We start from the raw sequence: 17,728 nt of genomic DNA, 5'->3' as shown, positions 1-17,728 counted from the left end.
ATTTAGGGCTATTGCTGCTTTACTGTGAATTTGAATAATATTCTAGGGCAGACGATCCTAAAGATTGATGGACTTGCAAAATGGAATGGGACTGGAATTTTTTCCATGTTAAAGTAGAGAAAGGTCAGAAAAACAGGCAAGAAGTGGGAAGGCAGGAAAGTTTAATTAAAAGTCAAGTCGGTCATGAGAATAATGAATGAGCTCTCACTTTTGCAGCTCACCTTTGGCCTATCACCAGCCAGATGGTTCCGTTCTGACCGGAACAAAGCCCCTACACACGAGAGACTTTCTTCTTGGTTACTTTACAAATGTACAAATATTTTTGATATTCCCTGCTAAGTGCAACAGAATTTAGATGAGTAAAAGGTATATATTGGCCATTTACAAAATGTGTACTGTTCTGGGCACAGCACAGAGGAGCAAGACTAGAAAGTTTCTTGGGTCTCTGAACTCCTGGTGTGCTCTTAGAAAAAAAATTTTATATGTATGCAGGAAAGACGTGTTCAAACTTTCTGGAAGATGCACCTAGAAAAAGGTTCATTTCTTGTGGATCAGGAAAAGCTGTCTCGACAGTTTCAATCAAGTGTCAGTTGTAAATCCACACCTTTTCTAAGCAGCAAGAGTTTGTAGAACTCTGGGTCTTTTCAGATAAGGAAGACAACAGAGGTGTCTGTGTTGTCTTCTTTCTTTCCCATCAGCTCTCACTCATGGCTCTATTCCATTCATATTTACCAAGCAGCAATCCACCTTCTGCTTGATTGTCATCTCCTGCAGGAGATTATATTCTCTCAATGACAAAATCCATAATGTGCATTGAGCAGCTCTTAAGTGGAGTGGCCTTCACAGGCAAGCCCTTTGTATTGATTTAGGAGTTCTCTGTCTATGATTTCCAGCAGCACACGACTCTATTTCTGTCTATGGGACTTACAGAATCCAAAGAAATCCCACTTTCTAGAAATATCTGAAGATGGGCACCATTATATCTTGTGACATTAGCCAACAAATATTCCTATTTGCCCTGGAAAAAAGTTCTTAACATGGCATCAATTTCCATGCTGTAGGGATATATGTCTCTTTCCTCGTGTGGTTTTCTTCTGAATCCCATCTTCATGGTCCTTCTGATAAAGCATCCCCCCAAACTAAAAATAGGCTTTCAGATATGATTAGAAACTTGGGGGTGAGTGATGTTGTCTTGTTCCAACTAATGTCATGTGGGCAGCCTTGACATATCGTCAACTCACTAAAAATGTGGTCAACAATGACTCCCATATTTGGAAGGATTTGAAATTAAGAATCACCCTCTCTCTTTGCTTCTTCTCTCTTAAATTCGGGTGGATGAGGTAAATACTCTAAAAGGGAAATTCCTCATTCCCTAACAGATAATCCTCCCTGGATTTGGCATAGAGTCAGAGACAGTGTCTACAGCCAAGGAATAGCAGTGCTTTGAGACTGTAGTCTACATCTTTCCCATCAAAGGGAAGGGAAAGGAACAAAGTCCACAGGGGCCAAGCACATCCCCAACACCGACAGACACTGTGCTGGGTGCTTTGTAGGCCCTGCTATTGGTGGGGAGGGGGGAGGCTTTTGTATTCTTGGTAACCTACTGGGTGGTACCTTGTTTGATAGATGGAACCCAGAGAATAAAGTGCTAAGTGATTTGGATTAACAGGCAAAAAGAAAAGTAGTCATATTTCCACTGTCAAAAGTGAGTTGGGAAATTTCCCCACACTGCTGCATTCAGTTCAACTTTCCTAGTAGAAGACACTTGTATAAATCAGAGCCATCCCATCATCACAAGTTCAAGACCGATGAATCCAGCTCATCTCTTTGCACATGCACCTTGTTTTCCATTTTACAAAAGAGGGACAGGAGATAGTTGGGAGGAAGGATTGAGAGGGAGAAGGTCTTGTGTGTTAGAAGAGATCCAGTGACCTGTCCTTGAAGGTGTGAGGCAATTCAAGGTGGATTTTAAGAGATACAGTTTGAGAAAGTCTTATCATGGTGGGGGTGGAGGGATGGGACTTGTTGGAGTCAAAGTAGTCCTAATATCCAGAGTGTAAGAAGTAGGGTTTGCTAATAATCCAGAGCAGGGTGCTGAGAACACTGGTGCCATCAAAGGCTTCAACACAAAGATCAGAGGGGAGGCCCCTGGTTTAAGAAGATTAGGAATTGCTGCAAACATGATCTTCATTATACAGATGAACTACCCACCAAGTTAAGACTAGGAGGAATTGGATAGTGGCAAAGTCTTCTGGTTGAGTTTATCTCAATATTTCAAAAGTCACTTGACTAGAGAACACCTTTGTCTCTGGTGATTCCTATTCACATCTCATAGTAACCATGTTCATCATTGTACCTGCAAGGCAGGAGGAAAGGTACTGGCAGCAGTATCCCATTCCTGCTGGAGGCAGAAGAAAGTGGACATGCTCCAGAGGGAGTAGGTACAGGTTTCCCAGAGATGTGGGTGTGTATTAGGAATCAGGGCAGAAAGACCAACAGCAAAGGATTCTCTGGATTGTGAGGTCCCACCCTCCTGAGAAGCTTCCAAAGAATGAGCTGGTGGCCAGTAGGCATGTAGGTTGGCTAGTTTTATGTCAACTTGACACAAACTATAGTCATCTGAGAGGAAGGAGTCTCAACTGAGAAAATATCTCTGTAAGGTGGACCATAAGCAGGTATGTAGTAGGGTATTTTCTCAATTAGTAATTAATAGGAGAGGGCACAGTCTGCTGTGCATAGTGTCAACCTCGGGCGTGTGGTCCTGGACTCTATAAAAAAACCGCCTAAGCAAGCCAGTAAGCATCACTCCTCCATGGCCACTGCCTCAGCTCCTGCCTCCAGGTTCCTGTCCGTTTTGAGTCCCACCTTGGCTTCTGTCATGGACTGTAGCTTGGGATATGTAAGCCAAATAAACCTCCCCAAGTTGCTTTTGATGGTGGTGTTTCATCACAGCAATAGTAACCCTAACTAAGACAGCATGGAACCCCAAGGTATTACCCAGCCTCCTCAAAATTCCTCTCCTCCATACTGGAGGCAAATGCTTCTATCCAGCCATTCTTTCTATGAGAATAATTGCCTCCATCTGCCTCCATGCCCAGAGAACAAGAAAAAAAAAGACTCAGGTCCCTAGACACCAGAATTCATAAACACCTCCTTTTTCCTTCTCCCCTGGACTGTCTTTATCTTTGGGCCTCTTTGCGTCCTCACTTGTAAAATATTTGGGCTAGATTGGTGAACTCTAAGGGTTTTTCTCTGGTTCTGAAATGTTATGAAGACCGGGATATCAGGACTCTAATTTCCTGTCCTGTTACTAAATAGTTACAGAATTTACATAAATAATTCTCCTATGAAGGACTTTCCAAAGAGAATAACTTTGAGGCCCAAATGCGGTAATGCAGGGACTGAAAAGCTGTTGTCAAAGTTGAAGGTGGTATTTTCCACTTGGGACTTGGCACCGGTGGGTGATGGTTGCCATCTGCCTCTATTTTTCTCCATGCTCTCCTTCCACTTGTCCCTGTGAGCTGGTGCTTTCTCTACCCACTGGTCACTTATTTGCCTTTGTTGGAAGTGCTGGCCTCCCACGTTCTCACTGGGTGGTCAGGAGTTGGACTAATGTTGATGATTAGCAGGCTTAAAATAATTTCAGACTTGTCTTAATTTGGATGGAGGTTGAACTGCAATATACCCCTGGCCTGTTTATGCAAAAAGCCTTTTTGCCAATGATATTAAAGCATATGAGTCAGAGATGAACTTATTTATCTAGGAGCACAGTGTTTTAAAGTTGCTAGAGGAACACCAGTCTTATCCAACAGGACCCTGGGAGTAGAGGCAGAAAGTAGCCTTATTTTGGATGGTGTACACATTGTCTCCAAAGGAGGACCTTCCAGTTGACACTTCAGCCTCTTCAGGATGCTCTAGAGTGGGTGGGGGCCATTTTCCTGACTTTATCTACTTGTGGGACGGGAACAACCCTGAGCTTTGACAACCATATGACAAGATATTAGAAATGACCATTTGCCTTGTCAATTCCTCCAATTGGCCTGAGCATATCCTGTTGGTTAAAAGTCAGGACTTTGTCAATTAGAGATTCTCAAGAAACAGAGTATTAGTTGCTAAGTTAAATTATAATTTTGCAAGGAGAGCTAACCTAGGCATATTGTGAGCTTTGATTGTGTCTAGCAAACTCATCAGTTCAATAGAACTTTTATCTGACTGCTTCTCTGCCGGGAGCTGTGTTTCTCTGGACCAGGATTTTAACCTGGGCTGCTACTAAGTAGTTGAAAAATTTGCATAAGTAATTCTCCTATCGAAGACTTGCCAAGAGAGTAACTGAATGCATCGCAACTATTTCTGTATAAAATGAACTTCCTTCTTCCACCCAAACATTCTCAAACTGTTGATTTCAGACCCTTCATTTTTTACAGGCTGGTCAGGGTGTGTTCTTTGGTTCTTGACTTTTAAAATCAACAGGTAGTATGCATATATACATTAAATATAGGAATAAACAACTATTTTTTCATGTCTATATGTGCAACATGTGTGTCTGTTTGCTCTCATGTGTGTGCATGTGTGTGCATGTGTGTGTGTGTTTAAGTGTATGCGCATGTGTAGATTTGATGTTGATGTTGGAAATGTTCTTTGGTCGCTTCTCCAGTTCTTTTCATTGAAGAAGAGTCTTCAGCTGAACCCAGAGCTCACTGATACAACTAGTCTAGCTAGATGATTTGCCCTGGAATTCCCTGTCTCTGCTTTCGGAGTACCAGGGTTACAGGTAGGCTGCCCACCCCACCTATGGACATGAGTACTGGGGCTTAGAACTCTGGTCTTCACGTTTGCTGCTGACCTGGCAAGCTGTTTAACCACACAGTCTGAAACAGCTAGGTTCACCTGGTCCTTACCGCCAACATCAGTGCTTTATTCATATTAACTCGTTAGCTCTCCCAACAACCAAGATGGGCGTTATTACTATTATTTCCCCCTTTTAAAATGAATGCAGCTATCTGAGGCCTAGACAGATGGAATAGCTGCAGACTACAAATACTCCAAGGCAACTTACAGTCTCTCAGTTTGAATCATGGGTAATCTCCTTACGGTTCCTTCAGCAAAGAGATCTTGCTTGGCCACCCCAACAATTCCCCCAGTCTGAGACTCTGCTAGAGTCCCTATGCCCTCTTTTTCCCTCCTGCCACCCTTTTTAATACAGCTGGGTCAGGCATGCCCAAGGCCTCGAAGGAACTGGACAATAATTCCTCATTCGGTTTCAGTGTTATGGAATTTGGAAGCAACTCCCAGTCTGGAAATTTTGCTTTTTGGTGTCTTTTCCTTGTAGTGTAGTTGGAAGAAAAAGCTGAGGACCCTGGGGAGAAAGGAGTTGTGTTTGGTTCTGTGGGCCTGGCCAGGACCCATGTGCACATAGGGAGACAATGGGCATACTGAGTAAGAATGTGGCCTGTGGACCCCTGGGCCCTGAGGTCAGATTGTATCCCCTGAAACAAAGCTCTGGGCTTTGCTTTTTTATTCATGTGTCCCATTCTGCCCTAGTAACCTTAGGCGGAACTCTGCATACCCTGGGAACGGGGCTCTCAAACATCTTGGTTCTCTGCAGCATGCTCCACCATAATGTCCCTCCTACAACATGCAACATCTGGCCTGAGGCGTGGCCTTGGATGTTGCCTGGTGCACAGTCCTCATGTGAGAGCCTCAGTTTAGGAGTGAGTCAGCTTGGCATCTCAGCCCTTGGGACAGTTCCCTAGAGGTGACTGCTGGCCAAAGTAGAGAAAGCAGCCAGCCAGATCCCATTAGTTCCATTTAAATGCTGCCCCTGGATAGGAATGAGCTCTAGAAAGCGTCCCCTGCAGGGCTTATGTGAGCTGCAGGTGAAGCCAAGTTTCCAGAGGCACTTTCCACCCACACTTGTGGAGGTTACTAGAGGAGGTCTGGCCTGTGGGGAGACACCTGGCAGGTATTGCTGGTATGCCTGGGAACAAAATAACTGCTATGACCACTCCATAGAAGCCTTCACCACATTCCAGATAAATAGTTATTACCCACATTACATGGAGAAGGCTCAAAGAATTAGGAATGTGCCTTATCTGTAACTGGCTAGACTAGGATTCAATCCCTGGCCTGTCTTGATTTCTTTCTATCCTATCATTGACTTCATTGGGAAGTAGTGCTACCAAGTCTGGGCTGTTGATGTGGGTGAGCATCTTGATGTTATCGTACTATAAGATGAAGAAGAAGCATAGTGTGGCTCGGGTTCCGTGCACTAGGCCGTGTCCCTGCAGAGATGTGAGCGAGTGCTCCATTTGACAGCATCCATGGCAGGAACAAGAGACTATTTTATTCTGCCTTGGTAGCTGTGGACAGGCTCAGGGTGAAACAACTTGTTTTGGGGGAAAATTGTAGTGTTTGATACACACATAAGTTTGCAATACTTTCCATAGCTTTTTTTTTGCCCTAGAAGTAACATCTGGATCCCACCCAGGCTGCCAGATTGTCCTGCCACTATCTCTATACCTCTGTGCAGTTGCTGCCTGGCCTCAATTACAATATGTCCTTGATCCCAAGTGGCACATTTTTTTCACACTTTAATATCTTTGCAATTGGCACACATCTTGTCATTGAGATATACACTTAATGCAGCATGACCTTTTAAATTGATGTTGTATTTTAGAGTCGATTGGAGCCTGAGAATGGAGGAAATATGAGAATCCATGCCTTCCCTCAACCCATCAGTCACTTGCAATAGATGTCAGCCTCCTACTAGATTCTGGGGACTCTGAAATAATTACTTTGCAGTCCTTGAAATTATAATCTGGAGTTGCAAGATGAACCCGTCAGATGAACAACAGCTCGAGCTCACTAGCTTGTCATGGGAAGAGTTCTGAATTTGAGGAAGGGTTTGAAGAAACTGAGACTGGCTTTGAGGAGAAGGTGTATCATGAAGGGATTAGGAGAAGGTTGGGAGTAGGTGACCTGAGATGGTTTTGCGTAGAAACTGAGTGGTTGGGGCCAACAAAGGCCAGGACCAAGAGAAATGAGGCTGTGTTTGGGAACATCAAAGGGCTCATTGTGGCCAAAGTGGAGGGAGTTTGTGAGGCCTTGGGTGTAAAAATGACACCAGGAAGATGGGCACGGACAGATTGGTAGGGAGCTTTAAGTATCATGGAGATGAGTTTAATCTTTATCTCCAGGCCAAAAGCAAACCATTGAGGACTTTTACACGAGGCAAACTGTTTGGACAGGTGGTTGGTAACTCTGCAGAGAACAGATGGGAAGAGGACAGTGGGTAGCGGGGGAGAAGGTGGGTAAGGTAACAGCTGTTGGAGGAGAAAGAAAGCTACTCTGGAAGATTAAAAGAAAGTCTCGCTTTAATTAACCATTCCCAGAAAGCCAGCTCTGATCCTGCAGGCTTGAAGATCACCCTGTGGTACAGCAGGACTTCTGACAGAAGATCCTGCGGGCACCAGGGGGCTCTGTCCTTGTCTTGGGAGAGCTGTGTTCTCACCAGGCAGGCTTGTGTTGCTTATGCCACTGTGTTGCCTATGAGGAAATTTAGGATTTGTCTCTACTTGTTCAAGAAAGGCCCTGTCAATCCCTAATGGTGACATTCCTGCAGATGCTTGCCAAATTGGTTCTCTGCTCAGTCTGACTTACAGTTGGATGGGAGCATATGCCAGCTCTGAGGAAAAGTAAAGGTACTGGAGTAAGGTATCACAGGGTAACCACAGTAGACCTTTCCCCATAGGCTGGCAGATGTTAAGTCTTTGGAGTCGTAAGAAAGAAGCAGGTAATTGCTGTGGTTGTACACAGGGGCCATAAAGCAACAATGACACCGATGCTGAATCTGTGTGACTGTTCTACCTGTGAGAGATGTTCTGGGATGGATGTGGGAGTGGGAGGTGGAAGGAGACGTTCTGATGTATGGCTGCTTGAGAAAGGGGTGAGGGCGTGATTGAATGTGACCTGAGACTTACAATTCTCCTCCTTGTCCACTTCTCTGAACAGGTGCAGTGCCATACTTACACGGGGTACTGCTGGTGTGTCACCCCAGATGGGAAGCCCATCAGCGGCTCTTCTGTGCAGAATAAAACTCCTGTATGTTCAGGTACCGTAGGAAGGGGTGGGAGGAACGAAAAGGGCTGAATGGAAAATGCTGGTAGGGCTTGAATCTTACAGGCACATCTTTAACGGGTTGGTGTGGTAAATGAGCCCTTTCCCAGGTCAGAAGGGTGCCACCCTATGCTTGCTCTGCCATCAGCTCGATGAAGAATGTTCATCAGTGACTGCATGTGTATGTCTGCTTACTCTGAGTTATATACATTTATGTCCAGTGCTCTTTCCCTAAGCATTGGCTACAGTACCTTAGATCTGACATGGCATACATCTAGGATTTTTGTTGTTGTTTGCTGCCTGTAGTAGGCCTGGAAGTGCATTATTGGTATTGATTTTGAAGTTGAATGAGAGTTCAACACCAAAGGCTTCAGTGATTTATTAGTGATGTCTGTCATGGACAAGAGGCAAGGAGAGTATTAGCTTCTCTCTGACATCTTTGCCATCCTTGAATAGTATAATGAACAGAAATGGAAGATTGTTATTTTTTTTTAGTGGCACTGCTGTAGGATTCTTTTTTCCATTTTTAAATTTTTATTTTTATTTTTTATTAAAATTTTATTATTAAATTTAAATTCAAATTAGAAACAAGGTTTCTTCACATGTCAATCTCATGTCCCTCTCCCTTTCCCTCCCCTCCTCCCACCATCCACCCAATACCCCCTCCTTTCCCCAGGGAGGGTGAGTTCTTCCATGGGGGTGTCCATAGTCTGTCATTTCATCCAGGACAGGGCCTAACCTCCCCCAAGAGTCCAGGGTGGGAGTGCATCTCTCATTGTGGGATGGGCACCCAATGTCCATTTGTATGCCAGGAATAAATACTGGTCAACTACCAAAGGCCCCATGGATTGCCTAGGCCTCGTCACTGACACCCCCATTCAGGGGGTCTTGATCAGCCCCATGCTGGATTCCCAGGCATCAGCCTGGGAGGAAGGTTGTTTTAACAGTGAATCGTATGTCTGGCTGGTCATCTGCAGTGCCTGGGAGACTAAACAGACTCCAAGTGCCAAAGCTTCTCTTTGAATATTCTGACTAGTAGGTACTAAATCTGGAATGAACCTGGAATCCTTTGTTTTTATGAAGCTTTTCTGATAATTAGACAAGCTTGATAATGATCCATTGGGTGGATTCGTAACAAAGATTGCGTTTTCTACTCCCAAATTTGTAAGCTTACAGTTTGCTGTTAGGTCAGTTTTGTGGGATTATGGGGTATGGATTCACATGTTTCCCTCTCATTAGTAACTCTCTTAAGGTCACCCTTAAAACAGCCAGTCTCAAGCCATCTACTGTGTATAGGGGTTACATCTTTACTTATCCCCAATTCTAAGTGCAAGCAAAGTGTAAAACGTTATGCTAAAACCTAGTTCCAAAGGCCTTCAGTCCACATTAACTTTTCCATGATTTTTAAATTTTTAAAATAAAATTTGTTCTCTTTAAAAGAAAACCCTGGCCCCTATGTTTAAAAAGGAAAGTAAGCGGCACGGGTAATAACAATGTATATAAGAAGGTATGTTAGGGAACAAAATTTACAGGCCAAAAGGGAAGTTTACTTTATTTGTGGTTTATACAGAAACTGGAAACCTTAATTGGGTTAGGGTGAGGAGGGGCAGGACTTGGCCCTCCTTGCAAATGACCTGGAAGGCTTCATTTAGAGCAAACAAATGCATTAGACACAAGCCCTGAGCAGAATAAGATAACAGAATTCTCACAGAACTAATATATGGAGAAGGAGTGTAATATGGGTTAGGAAAGTCAGAATTCTCAGGATCTCTTCAGAGTTCTTTCTGTGGAGTGCGTTTTCCCCTGCACATGTGACATGTTTGGCTTTAAGGAGAAGGCAGGTGTCACAGCACCAGGCCTGAATGATGTGTGCATGTGGCATCCCAGAGGAGATGGGGCAAATGTTTGGCCAGCATACAGGTTGCCCCCTCCTTGAAGAACAGGCTGTGCCTAGAAAATTGTTTCCATGCCTCAGACTGTTTGGCCCATTCAGTACAATTGGGCCAACAATTTTCTACTTAACGCAGATGGAAAATCACCCATTTCCTGCCCTGACCAGCAAGGGATGTCAATCACTGCATTTTCAGTAAGAGGGGGTTTCTTTTTAGTTGGCCCTGGTGACTGGATGTGGGTCAGAGCATGGAGCTGTTGAGAAGAGGAGGTGTGCAGAGGTATATGTGGGGGACAAATACCGGAATGTTTGAGTTACATGGATGTGGAATTTTATAAAAACCCAGTCAAGATTGGTTCCAGGGAACCTGGAAATCATAGTTCATCTCAAAACAGTCTGGGTTATCAGTGACATTGATGTTAAACAAACCCCACTTGACATGCACATGCACACTAACTGTGTATATAATATCCTGATGTGTATACAATACATATATACATGACCATGTGCTCATAGCATCAGGCTTTGCCAAGTGTTTGATGGAAACCAACCACAGTACGATCTGAATGTTATGCTTCTGTCTCCTCTCTCCCCAAGGTCCAGTCACTGACAAGCCCTTGAGCCAGGGTAATTCAGGAAGGAAAGGTGAGTGGAGTTTTATGCTTTGTCTAAATGTTTGCTTCAAAAGCCAGGGGTTCTTAGCTGAGAGAGCAGGAGCCTGGGGTGAAAACTAAACATTCTTCACATTTCCAGTTTCCTCACTGAAGCACTAGAGGTAAGGATGGCCCAGACAGTGGTGATGACCCAGCTGTCATTGTTTCTGAGGAAGGAGCGAGAGTGTGGGACAGAGTTGGGTAAGGACCCTGACGTGAGCCCCATGGATCTCTGCTCTCTGGGAAGTTCAGTCAGACAATTACCAACATGGGCAGCATTCGCCCAAAGAGGAGGATTGAGGTAGAGTACTCACATCTACCCTTGGTCCTCCTGTGTGTAAACTGAGTGTCCTCCCCTGCCATGACCTTGATAGTGTTCTAGTACATCTAGAGTCTCTTCCTGAGGCCAGGCTGACTTCTTGGGTATGTGGTCAGTGCAGTTGACATCAGGGGCAGGGGAGACACATGTCCTATGAGTGTCTGCTGCCAGGCCTTGTTACCCTCAAAGCATCACATAGTCTGTGTGATGCTACCATTTGGCTCCCATAGCAAGCTTAAGGTTTTTATTCTTTTGTTTAAATCTAGAACACTAAACAGCAATGTAAATACTACCATTGCACATCAAGAGAGAGAGAGGGAGGGAGGGAGCATAGGGAAGGGGAGGGAGAGACTGTGGCAGTGAGGAGGGGGAGGGAGAGACTGTGGCAGAGAGGGTAAAGCTTTCTATTTTAAGCTTCTAATGACAACTTTTGCCCCCTCCTTTTAACAAAAGACACACCTATTTTATATAGCTGGTATTTGTCTGAGGGCTGTTAGTGAACCCTGGCATGCAGATCTAGTCCCTGAGGTATGTGATTCATCCTTTCTGGCTTGGAAGACAGTGCGAGGCCTAGGGCTCATAATCACTAGCTCCTGGGACAGCACACACAGTGACCAGGAAAGCGGCTGGCTCTCCATTTTGTCTCAAGAGTGGGTGTGGCTAAAGTTCCCTCTACCTCAGGCTGAATTTGAGGCTTCTCATCTGCCTAGGCTCTTGAAACTGCATGCTCATAAGAGTCCCTGGTGGGGAGGGTACCATGAATCAGTGCAGAGTTCGCCATGTGCTACACACAGTCACATGGAGACCAGGGCAGCCACTGGCTTCTGCCACATCGCGGAGGGTGGGAGTGAAGGACCAGAGGAACTGTTGTCCTGAGATGTGGCCCTCCAAGAAGTGGAAGGTGGTCTCACCCGACTAAAACAGTGGGCCCACAGGTGAGTGGCTTCTCCCCCCCCCCCCCCCAAGAAGGAAGGTGGGAAGAAGGGAGCAGATACCTTTCCACGTCCTTCCCAGAGTTGGGAATGCAACCAGGACTGCTATGGTGGGAAAGTGGGGATGGGGACAGGGATGTCTCTGTAGAGGCCTGAAGTCACCAGGGCTTTTGGTGGCATGTGCCCAGAGGGTTGACTTTCATTCCACTTGCTGCAGGATGGAATGCTTCAGGAGCCTCTCCTTTGTTTCTGGGTGTGAGGACCTTTTGGCAGAGAAAGCCTGTTAACATCATCAGAAGTGATGCTTCCCAGCAGAAGGAATGGGGGGCGGGGTGGTGGTGGTGGTGGTGGTGGTGGTGGTGGTGGTGGTGGTGGTGGTAGGTGTTTATAGAGCACGGGCTTTGGACAGGCTGGTTGAGAGTTTGCATTCTTTTCTGGATAGCAAAGGGCTCTCCTAGTAGCTGTGGCCTTGCCCCCCACAGGTAACAGTGATGGATAGCTTGTGGTCACCCCGCTTCCTATTGAGCCAGCTAGACAAGGGACAGGTGAACTGCAGATGACATTTTGGTAGATAGCAGTGAATAGCCTTTGTCCCCTCTTAGCCCAACCAGCTTCAGCCAGGAGGGATTAGGAGCCTGACTCCTGCAGGGTAATGCAAAGAATGAAGCCTCCCCCCCTAGGGAATTTTTCTCAACCTTCCTAATGCTGCGTCCCTTTAATACAGTTCCCCAGCCATAAAATTATTTCATTGCTACTCCATAACTGTAATTTTGCTACTGTTATGGTTGCAATTTAAATATCTGGTATATAGGGTGTCTTATTTGTGACCTTCAAAGGGTTGTGACCCACAGGTTGAGAATTGGAGCTCTTTGCTTCCTTGTCCTGATGGCTGGCCTACTTCCTCCCTCAGGGTTCTGTGGAGGGAAAGGACAGGATGAGTGGGGGGTGGCTGGGTGGGTGGTGTGTGTTTGGTCTCAGTCTCCCCTGGAGATCTGAACTCTGCCCAGGGGTCTCATTTTCCCTCCACTTGGAGGATCAGTTTAGGTGCAGGATCCTCTTTTCTTTGGCCACCTGTAGGAAAGGCCACTTGAAGTCACACCTGCCTAGGAAGCCAGAGTTTGAATGGGGACAGAGTGTGAGAGGGCGTTTGTAATATCCTGTGTCAACCTGCAGAGGTTCCTCTTTCAGCTTCACTTAAGAATGGAATGCGCTCTGCAGGGCAGCAGGTGGGACCACACAAAGGCCCCTTGTCTGAGCTCATGCCCACATGTGCCTTCTCCCGGAAGGCATCTCTCTAGAGCTGGGCCTCGCCAGCTAAATGATGTTGGCCTGGCCCCTGGGAGTGCAAAGAGTGTGGCTGGAAAGGAGGTGCGGCCGTAGGCCTGTGGGTGCGAGGGATGTGTGTGCAAGGCAGGGATGGGACCCCGCTTCTCTCTTCCCCTGACGCTCTAGCCTTGTTGAGTATGCCCCACTGATGGGCTGGGAAGGATCAGTTCTCTCTGCCTGGAACGAATGAAAAGACGTATTGTGGTATTGTGCGACCGACCGACCGCTCAGAGTCTGGTCGCCAGCCAGGAATTAGGCCTTGGGAGGAAAGGAGGAGAAAGGCCGAGTGCAGGGAGCTGGGGCTGGAAGACCAGAGAGATAGCAGAGGGGGGAGGCCAGCGGCAGCAGGTCACTGCTGCATGGCCAGGCTGGGGGGTCTGGGTTGCTGTGGTTCCTGGGTTCACAGGTGTGGGGCCCGAGGGAAGAAGTGGGGGAGGGGGCACTGCTATCTTCCCCAGATGCACGTGCACCAGGAGGGGAGGAGGGTCACAACGTCAGACTATTTACTTAATCCCCTGGAATGTCCTCTCTTTGCTCTGTTCTTTGTGCCCCTTGCGTTTAACCGACTCCTTTATGGGCACATGTGTGGTAATTAACACATGCAGTGTAGGTCCTGGGCCATGTGTTTGAGTTTCAAATATCCATTGATCTGGGGCAATCCCATCCTGCTGCCCCCTCCTCTTCTCTGGTCCTGGTCCTTGAAGACAGATGGGGGTGGGGTGTGTGTCTGGGGGTTGGTGCACATATGCGCTCACATGTGCTTTATGCATGCCATGGAGGCATATCTGAAGGAAGGAAGAGGACCCCAGGCACGCAGTCCCTCTACCTCTGAGGCTCTACTGCTTTAAACAGTTAGAGGCTGTGGGAGTTGCGAGATGGGTTAGTTTGGGGTTCTCATTGGTGTAACCCAAGGAGCAGTGCCCGGGAAGCAGGCTGTGTTTCCTGGCCACCGACTGATCTGGAGTTGCTTGTGTGGAAACCTGTGGGCTTTCCTGACCTATCCCTTTTGTGGCTGAGATGGGAAGAGCTCTAGGTGAACTTGCAGGGGGCTGCCGGGCTACACTACCTGTGAGGTCCCAGGATGACAATTCTCAACCTCCCGGAGGGAACTGGCCAGTGATAAAGAATGGTGGATGGCAGGACCCCAGGCAACACGTGCATGGTGATTTTTAGTGGTTCTCAGGAGAGTCACCCCCCACCCCCCCAGGCTCAGCATCACACAGTCCTTAGGGTTGATGCTGTGCCAAACAGCAAGGGAAAACTGAAGGTCATCAGAGAAAGCTTCCTCAATGTTCTTAGTTTCCTGTAAGAGGTCTGGGAGTTTGCTGTTTAAAGAATTCGAGAAAGAAACAAGACCATGGAGGTTCTCTGCTTCGGTTTTCCTTTAAGGACTTCTGTGTTTGTTAAGTCAGTCTCAGAACAGGGTAGAGCTCCCAAAGCCTGCCTCACCTTTAAATTGTCAGAGCATTCTTTTTAATCCCTTACTGGCCACTCCACAGTAAAGAGTAAAGAGTGAGTCACATTTATTTCCCCAAGGTCTCTGCATATGTCTCCATTTTTAGATGCTCTTGTGGGGTCTGGTCTGCAGAATGGTGCTGTCCTGGGACCTGTGCCCCTCAAGAGGTGGGTCAGAACGCACTGATGGGTGATCTAGGGCAGGGGCGATAGGTTGCAAGTATTCTAGGTAAAAGGGACTCTGCAGCCTCCAGTCTTGGCCTCACAGTTGGGGGCAAGGGTGGTGAGCATACCTTCAGGAGGAGCGCTCCAGTGCCCTGAGCCTGGCTGAGGGGTTCCAGGTTAACTGTCCAGGGTTACCCTACAAATGAAGCATCATCCTTGTGCACATGATTTTTAACCTGTACTGCATCTGAGTGGACACAGGCAACGGGTGATCTGCATACATCAATTTTAATACCATCCTGCTGAAGAGAACTATGCCTCCTCATCTCCAGTGTGGGGGAAGCAGCTCTTGGCTGTCTGTTGCTGCTGTGTGCTGTGCTCTATGCTGCCTTAGCAGAGCTGGACACATTAAATACCAGCTTCACAGAGCTCAGTTTCAGATGGTGTGCACAAGTGAGCATGAATGGCCATGCACATACAATGTCTGTCTCTTTTCTATAGTTGGCCCCGGCCTCGCCCCCTGCCCCATAGCTCAGTCCGTGCTCCAGATGACTGAAGGAGAGCTGTGTGAGCAGGACTAGGCTGGATCTGAACCCTGTCATAGCACATTTTCAAGGACTGGAAAGGAAACGGGACTTAGGGATCCGAAAGGGCTTTACAATCAAATGAGTATTTCAGTCCTTGGTGATAATAGTAACTTGAAATTTATGCTTCTTCTATTGGGTAAGCAATAAAAAGACTGGTGTTTGTTAGAGCCACTGAGCTATAGTCATGAGGAAGATGTTAAGAACTTTGGCCTCACTTTGTAAGACTCACCCACATCAGGACCATTATGTCCTCAGCGTTTTGTAATGGATGCAATCTTCAAGTGGACACCGACCTCAAAGGGACCAATATTTTCTGGGCTCTTAGAACATGTCACTTCTCCAGGGAGGAGGAGGCAGGTGGCCTCTCTAACAGCTCTGGCTGTGGTAGCTGTTTTTTTCAGAGTCTCTGAGGAAAGCCCCTGAGAGGGCAGCTGGGGAAGAGTCTAGACATTGACAAGTTCTTGCACTCTTCATCTGACATTTCCCACCCTCTGCCCCATTCTTCCCAGAGCCTCTGAAGTCCAGGTGAGAGAACTCAGGCCAGTGGGAATAAGCTTGCTTGCTCATTGTTCCTGAGTTAAGTTTAAAGTTGAGAACACCACCTCAGAGACAGCCGAGAATGAGACTATGTGCGTGGATGTGTCGTAAGGCCATCTCTTATGCCTGAGCCCCAGCTCTGAGGGCTGCACAGTTCCTGCAGAGAAGGTGGATGAACTGTCATTCCTAGGTCTCACTGAGCTGATTCTGTGCCTGCAGGAGGGTAGAGATGAGATTCAGGACTGCTTATCATCACATTTCTATGCAAAGGAGATAGATCAGAGTAGCTAAAACACTTTTAAAAATGATGGGTGGAATACTTTTATCTTAAGACGTAAAACAGTGGCAATTAAGACAGTGTGGTATTGGTGGAAGGAGAGATACACTTAAGTCAATGGAAAATAGAGAACCCAGAAACACCTGCACCAGAATAGATGTTTGATAGGCAAAGGTAATTCAGGGCAGGAAGGACAGGCCATCCAGCCAAGGGTACTGTAGCAACTGGCATTCACACTATCGAAAAACAGGGGGCTGGAGAGATGGTCCAGCAGTGAAGACTGCTTGCTGCTCTTACAAAGAACCTGAGTTTGGTTCCCAGCACCCACATCAGGCACCTCATAAGATCTGCAACTCCAACTCCAGCCAATCAGACATTACCTTCTGGCTTCTGTAGATATTTATCTGACACAGACATGTGCACAGATGCCCCATTAAAATGATAAAACTCAGCAAACAAACAGAAAAATAACTGGAAAGTTCTTAAAACCTCAGCCTAAATGGTATGCTTTATAAAAAAATTAATCCATAACGGATCATAATCTGTGCCATAGAAAGTAAAGTTGTTACAACTTTTAGAAAGAGACCCAGGGACAATTTTACTACTCAAGATGTGAGGAAATATTTGCAAAGCTTATACCCAACACAGGACTTGTGTCGAGAACATACAAATAGCTTTTAAACTCAACAGTTAGAAACATTTAGTTAACAAGTGGACAGGCTACTTGCTCAGATACTTCACCAAAGCAGACCTACAGAGGCAAAGAACTTGCACAAGATGTTCAGCATTATAGGAGATGCAAATGGAGACTGGTGAGCTGACACGATTAGAAGGGTTAAAAATGACCCTGGTTCTCAGTGATGGTGAGGTGATAGGAAAGCTGTATCCCACATACACGGTTGGTGAGGATTTACATGGAATAGTCTCCATGGAAAATGCTTTGGAAATCCCCCCTTCCTCTCCGTCTCCCCATCTTCCCTGCCCCTCCTTTCTTTCCTTCATTCATTTGATTGAGTTTAGCTATGTGGCTCAGGCTAGATCTTTAACTCATGATTCTATGGCTCTTAGCCTTTCAAGTGCTGGGATTAGAGGCATGAGCCACCGTGCCCGGCTGGAAGTCTCTGTAAAAGAAAAAAAAATCTAAGCATATACTTAACCCCAATATTTCTGAACAATTATTTTAAGGAAATAAAGATTCTTAAGATCTTTATTCCAAGGATCCACAAAATCACTCATATTTAATATATAGCAGCTTCATCTATAATGTTAAAATGAGGGGACCCAAATGTCCTTCAGCAGGTGAAATGAGCCCATGTCGAATCTGTACCACAGATGATACTCAGCAGTATATATAACCTCAACTTGGAAAGGTCTCAAGGGTATTATGCAAAGTGCGTACACGCACTCACCAATTTCAAAAGATCAGAGACTGAGCAATCCCATTTATACATATTCTAGGAATGACAAGATT

The 17,728-nt window shown here is 46.2% G+C and overlaps 1 protein-coding gene across 4 annotated transcripts in view; it reads left to right on the top strand.

Annotated features, from left to right (window-relative positions):
- Smoc1 (SPARC related modular calcium binding 1) overlaps positions 1 to 17,728 on the top strand; it is a 160,249-nt gene that overhangs the window by 102,049 nt on the left and 40,472 nt on the right. For all 4 annotated transcript variants that reach the window (XM_013115429.3, XM_005072718.4, XM_013115428.3 and 1 more), the window contains exons 4-5: positions 8,011 to 8,110; positions 10,604 to 10,651. In XM_013115429.3, the coding sequence (XP_012970883.1) occupies positions 8,011 to 8,110; positions 10,604 to 10,651 (148 nt within the window). The remainder of the gene's footprint in view (positions 1 to 8,010; positions 8,111 to 10,603; positions 10,652 to 17,728) is intronic.

The sequence above is a fragment of the Mesocricetus auratus genome, unplaced genomic scaffold, assembly GCF_017639785.1.
Source record: "Mesocricetus auratus isolate SY011 unplaced genomic scaffold, BCM_Maur_2.0 Super-Scaffold_15014, whole genome shotgun sequence".
Taxonomy (NCBI): domain Eukaryota; kingdom Metazoa; phylum Chordata; class Mammalia; order Rodentia; family Cricetidae; genus Mesocricetus; species Mesocricetus auratus.
This window is presented reverse-complemented; position numbering and strand designations above follow the sequence as displayed.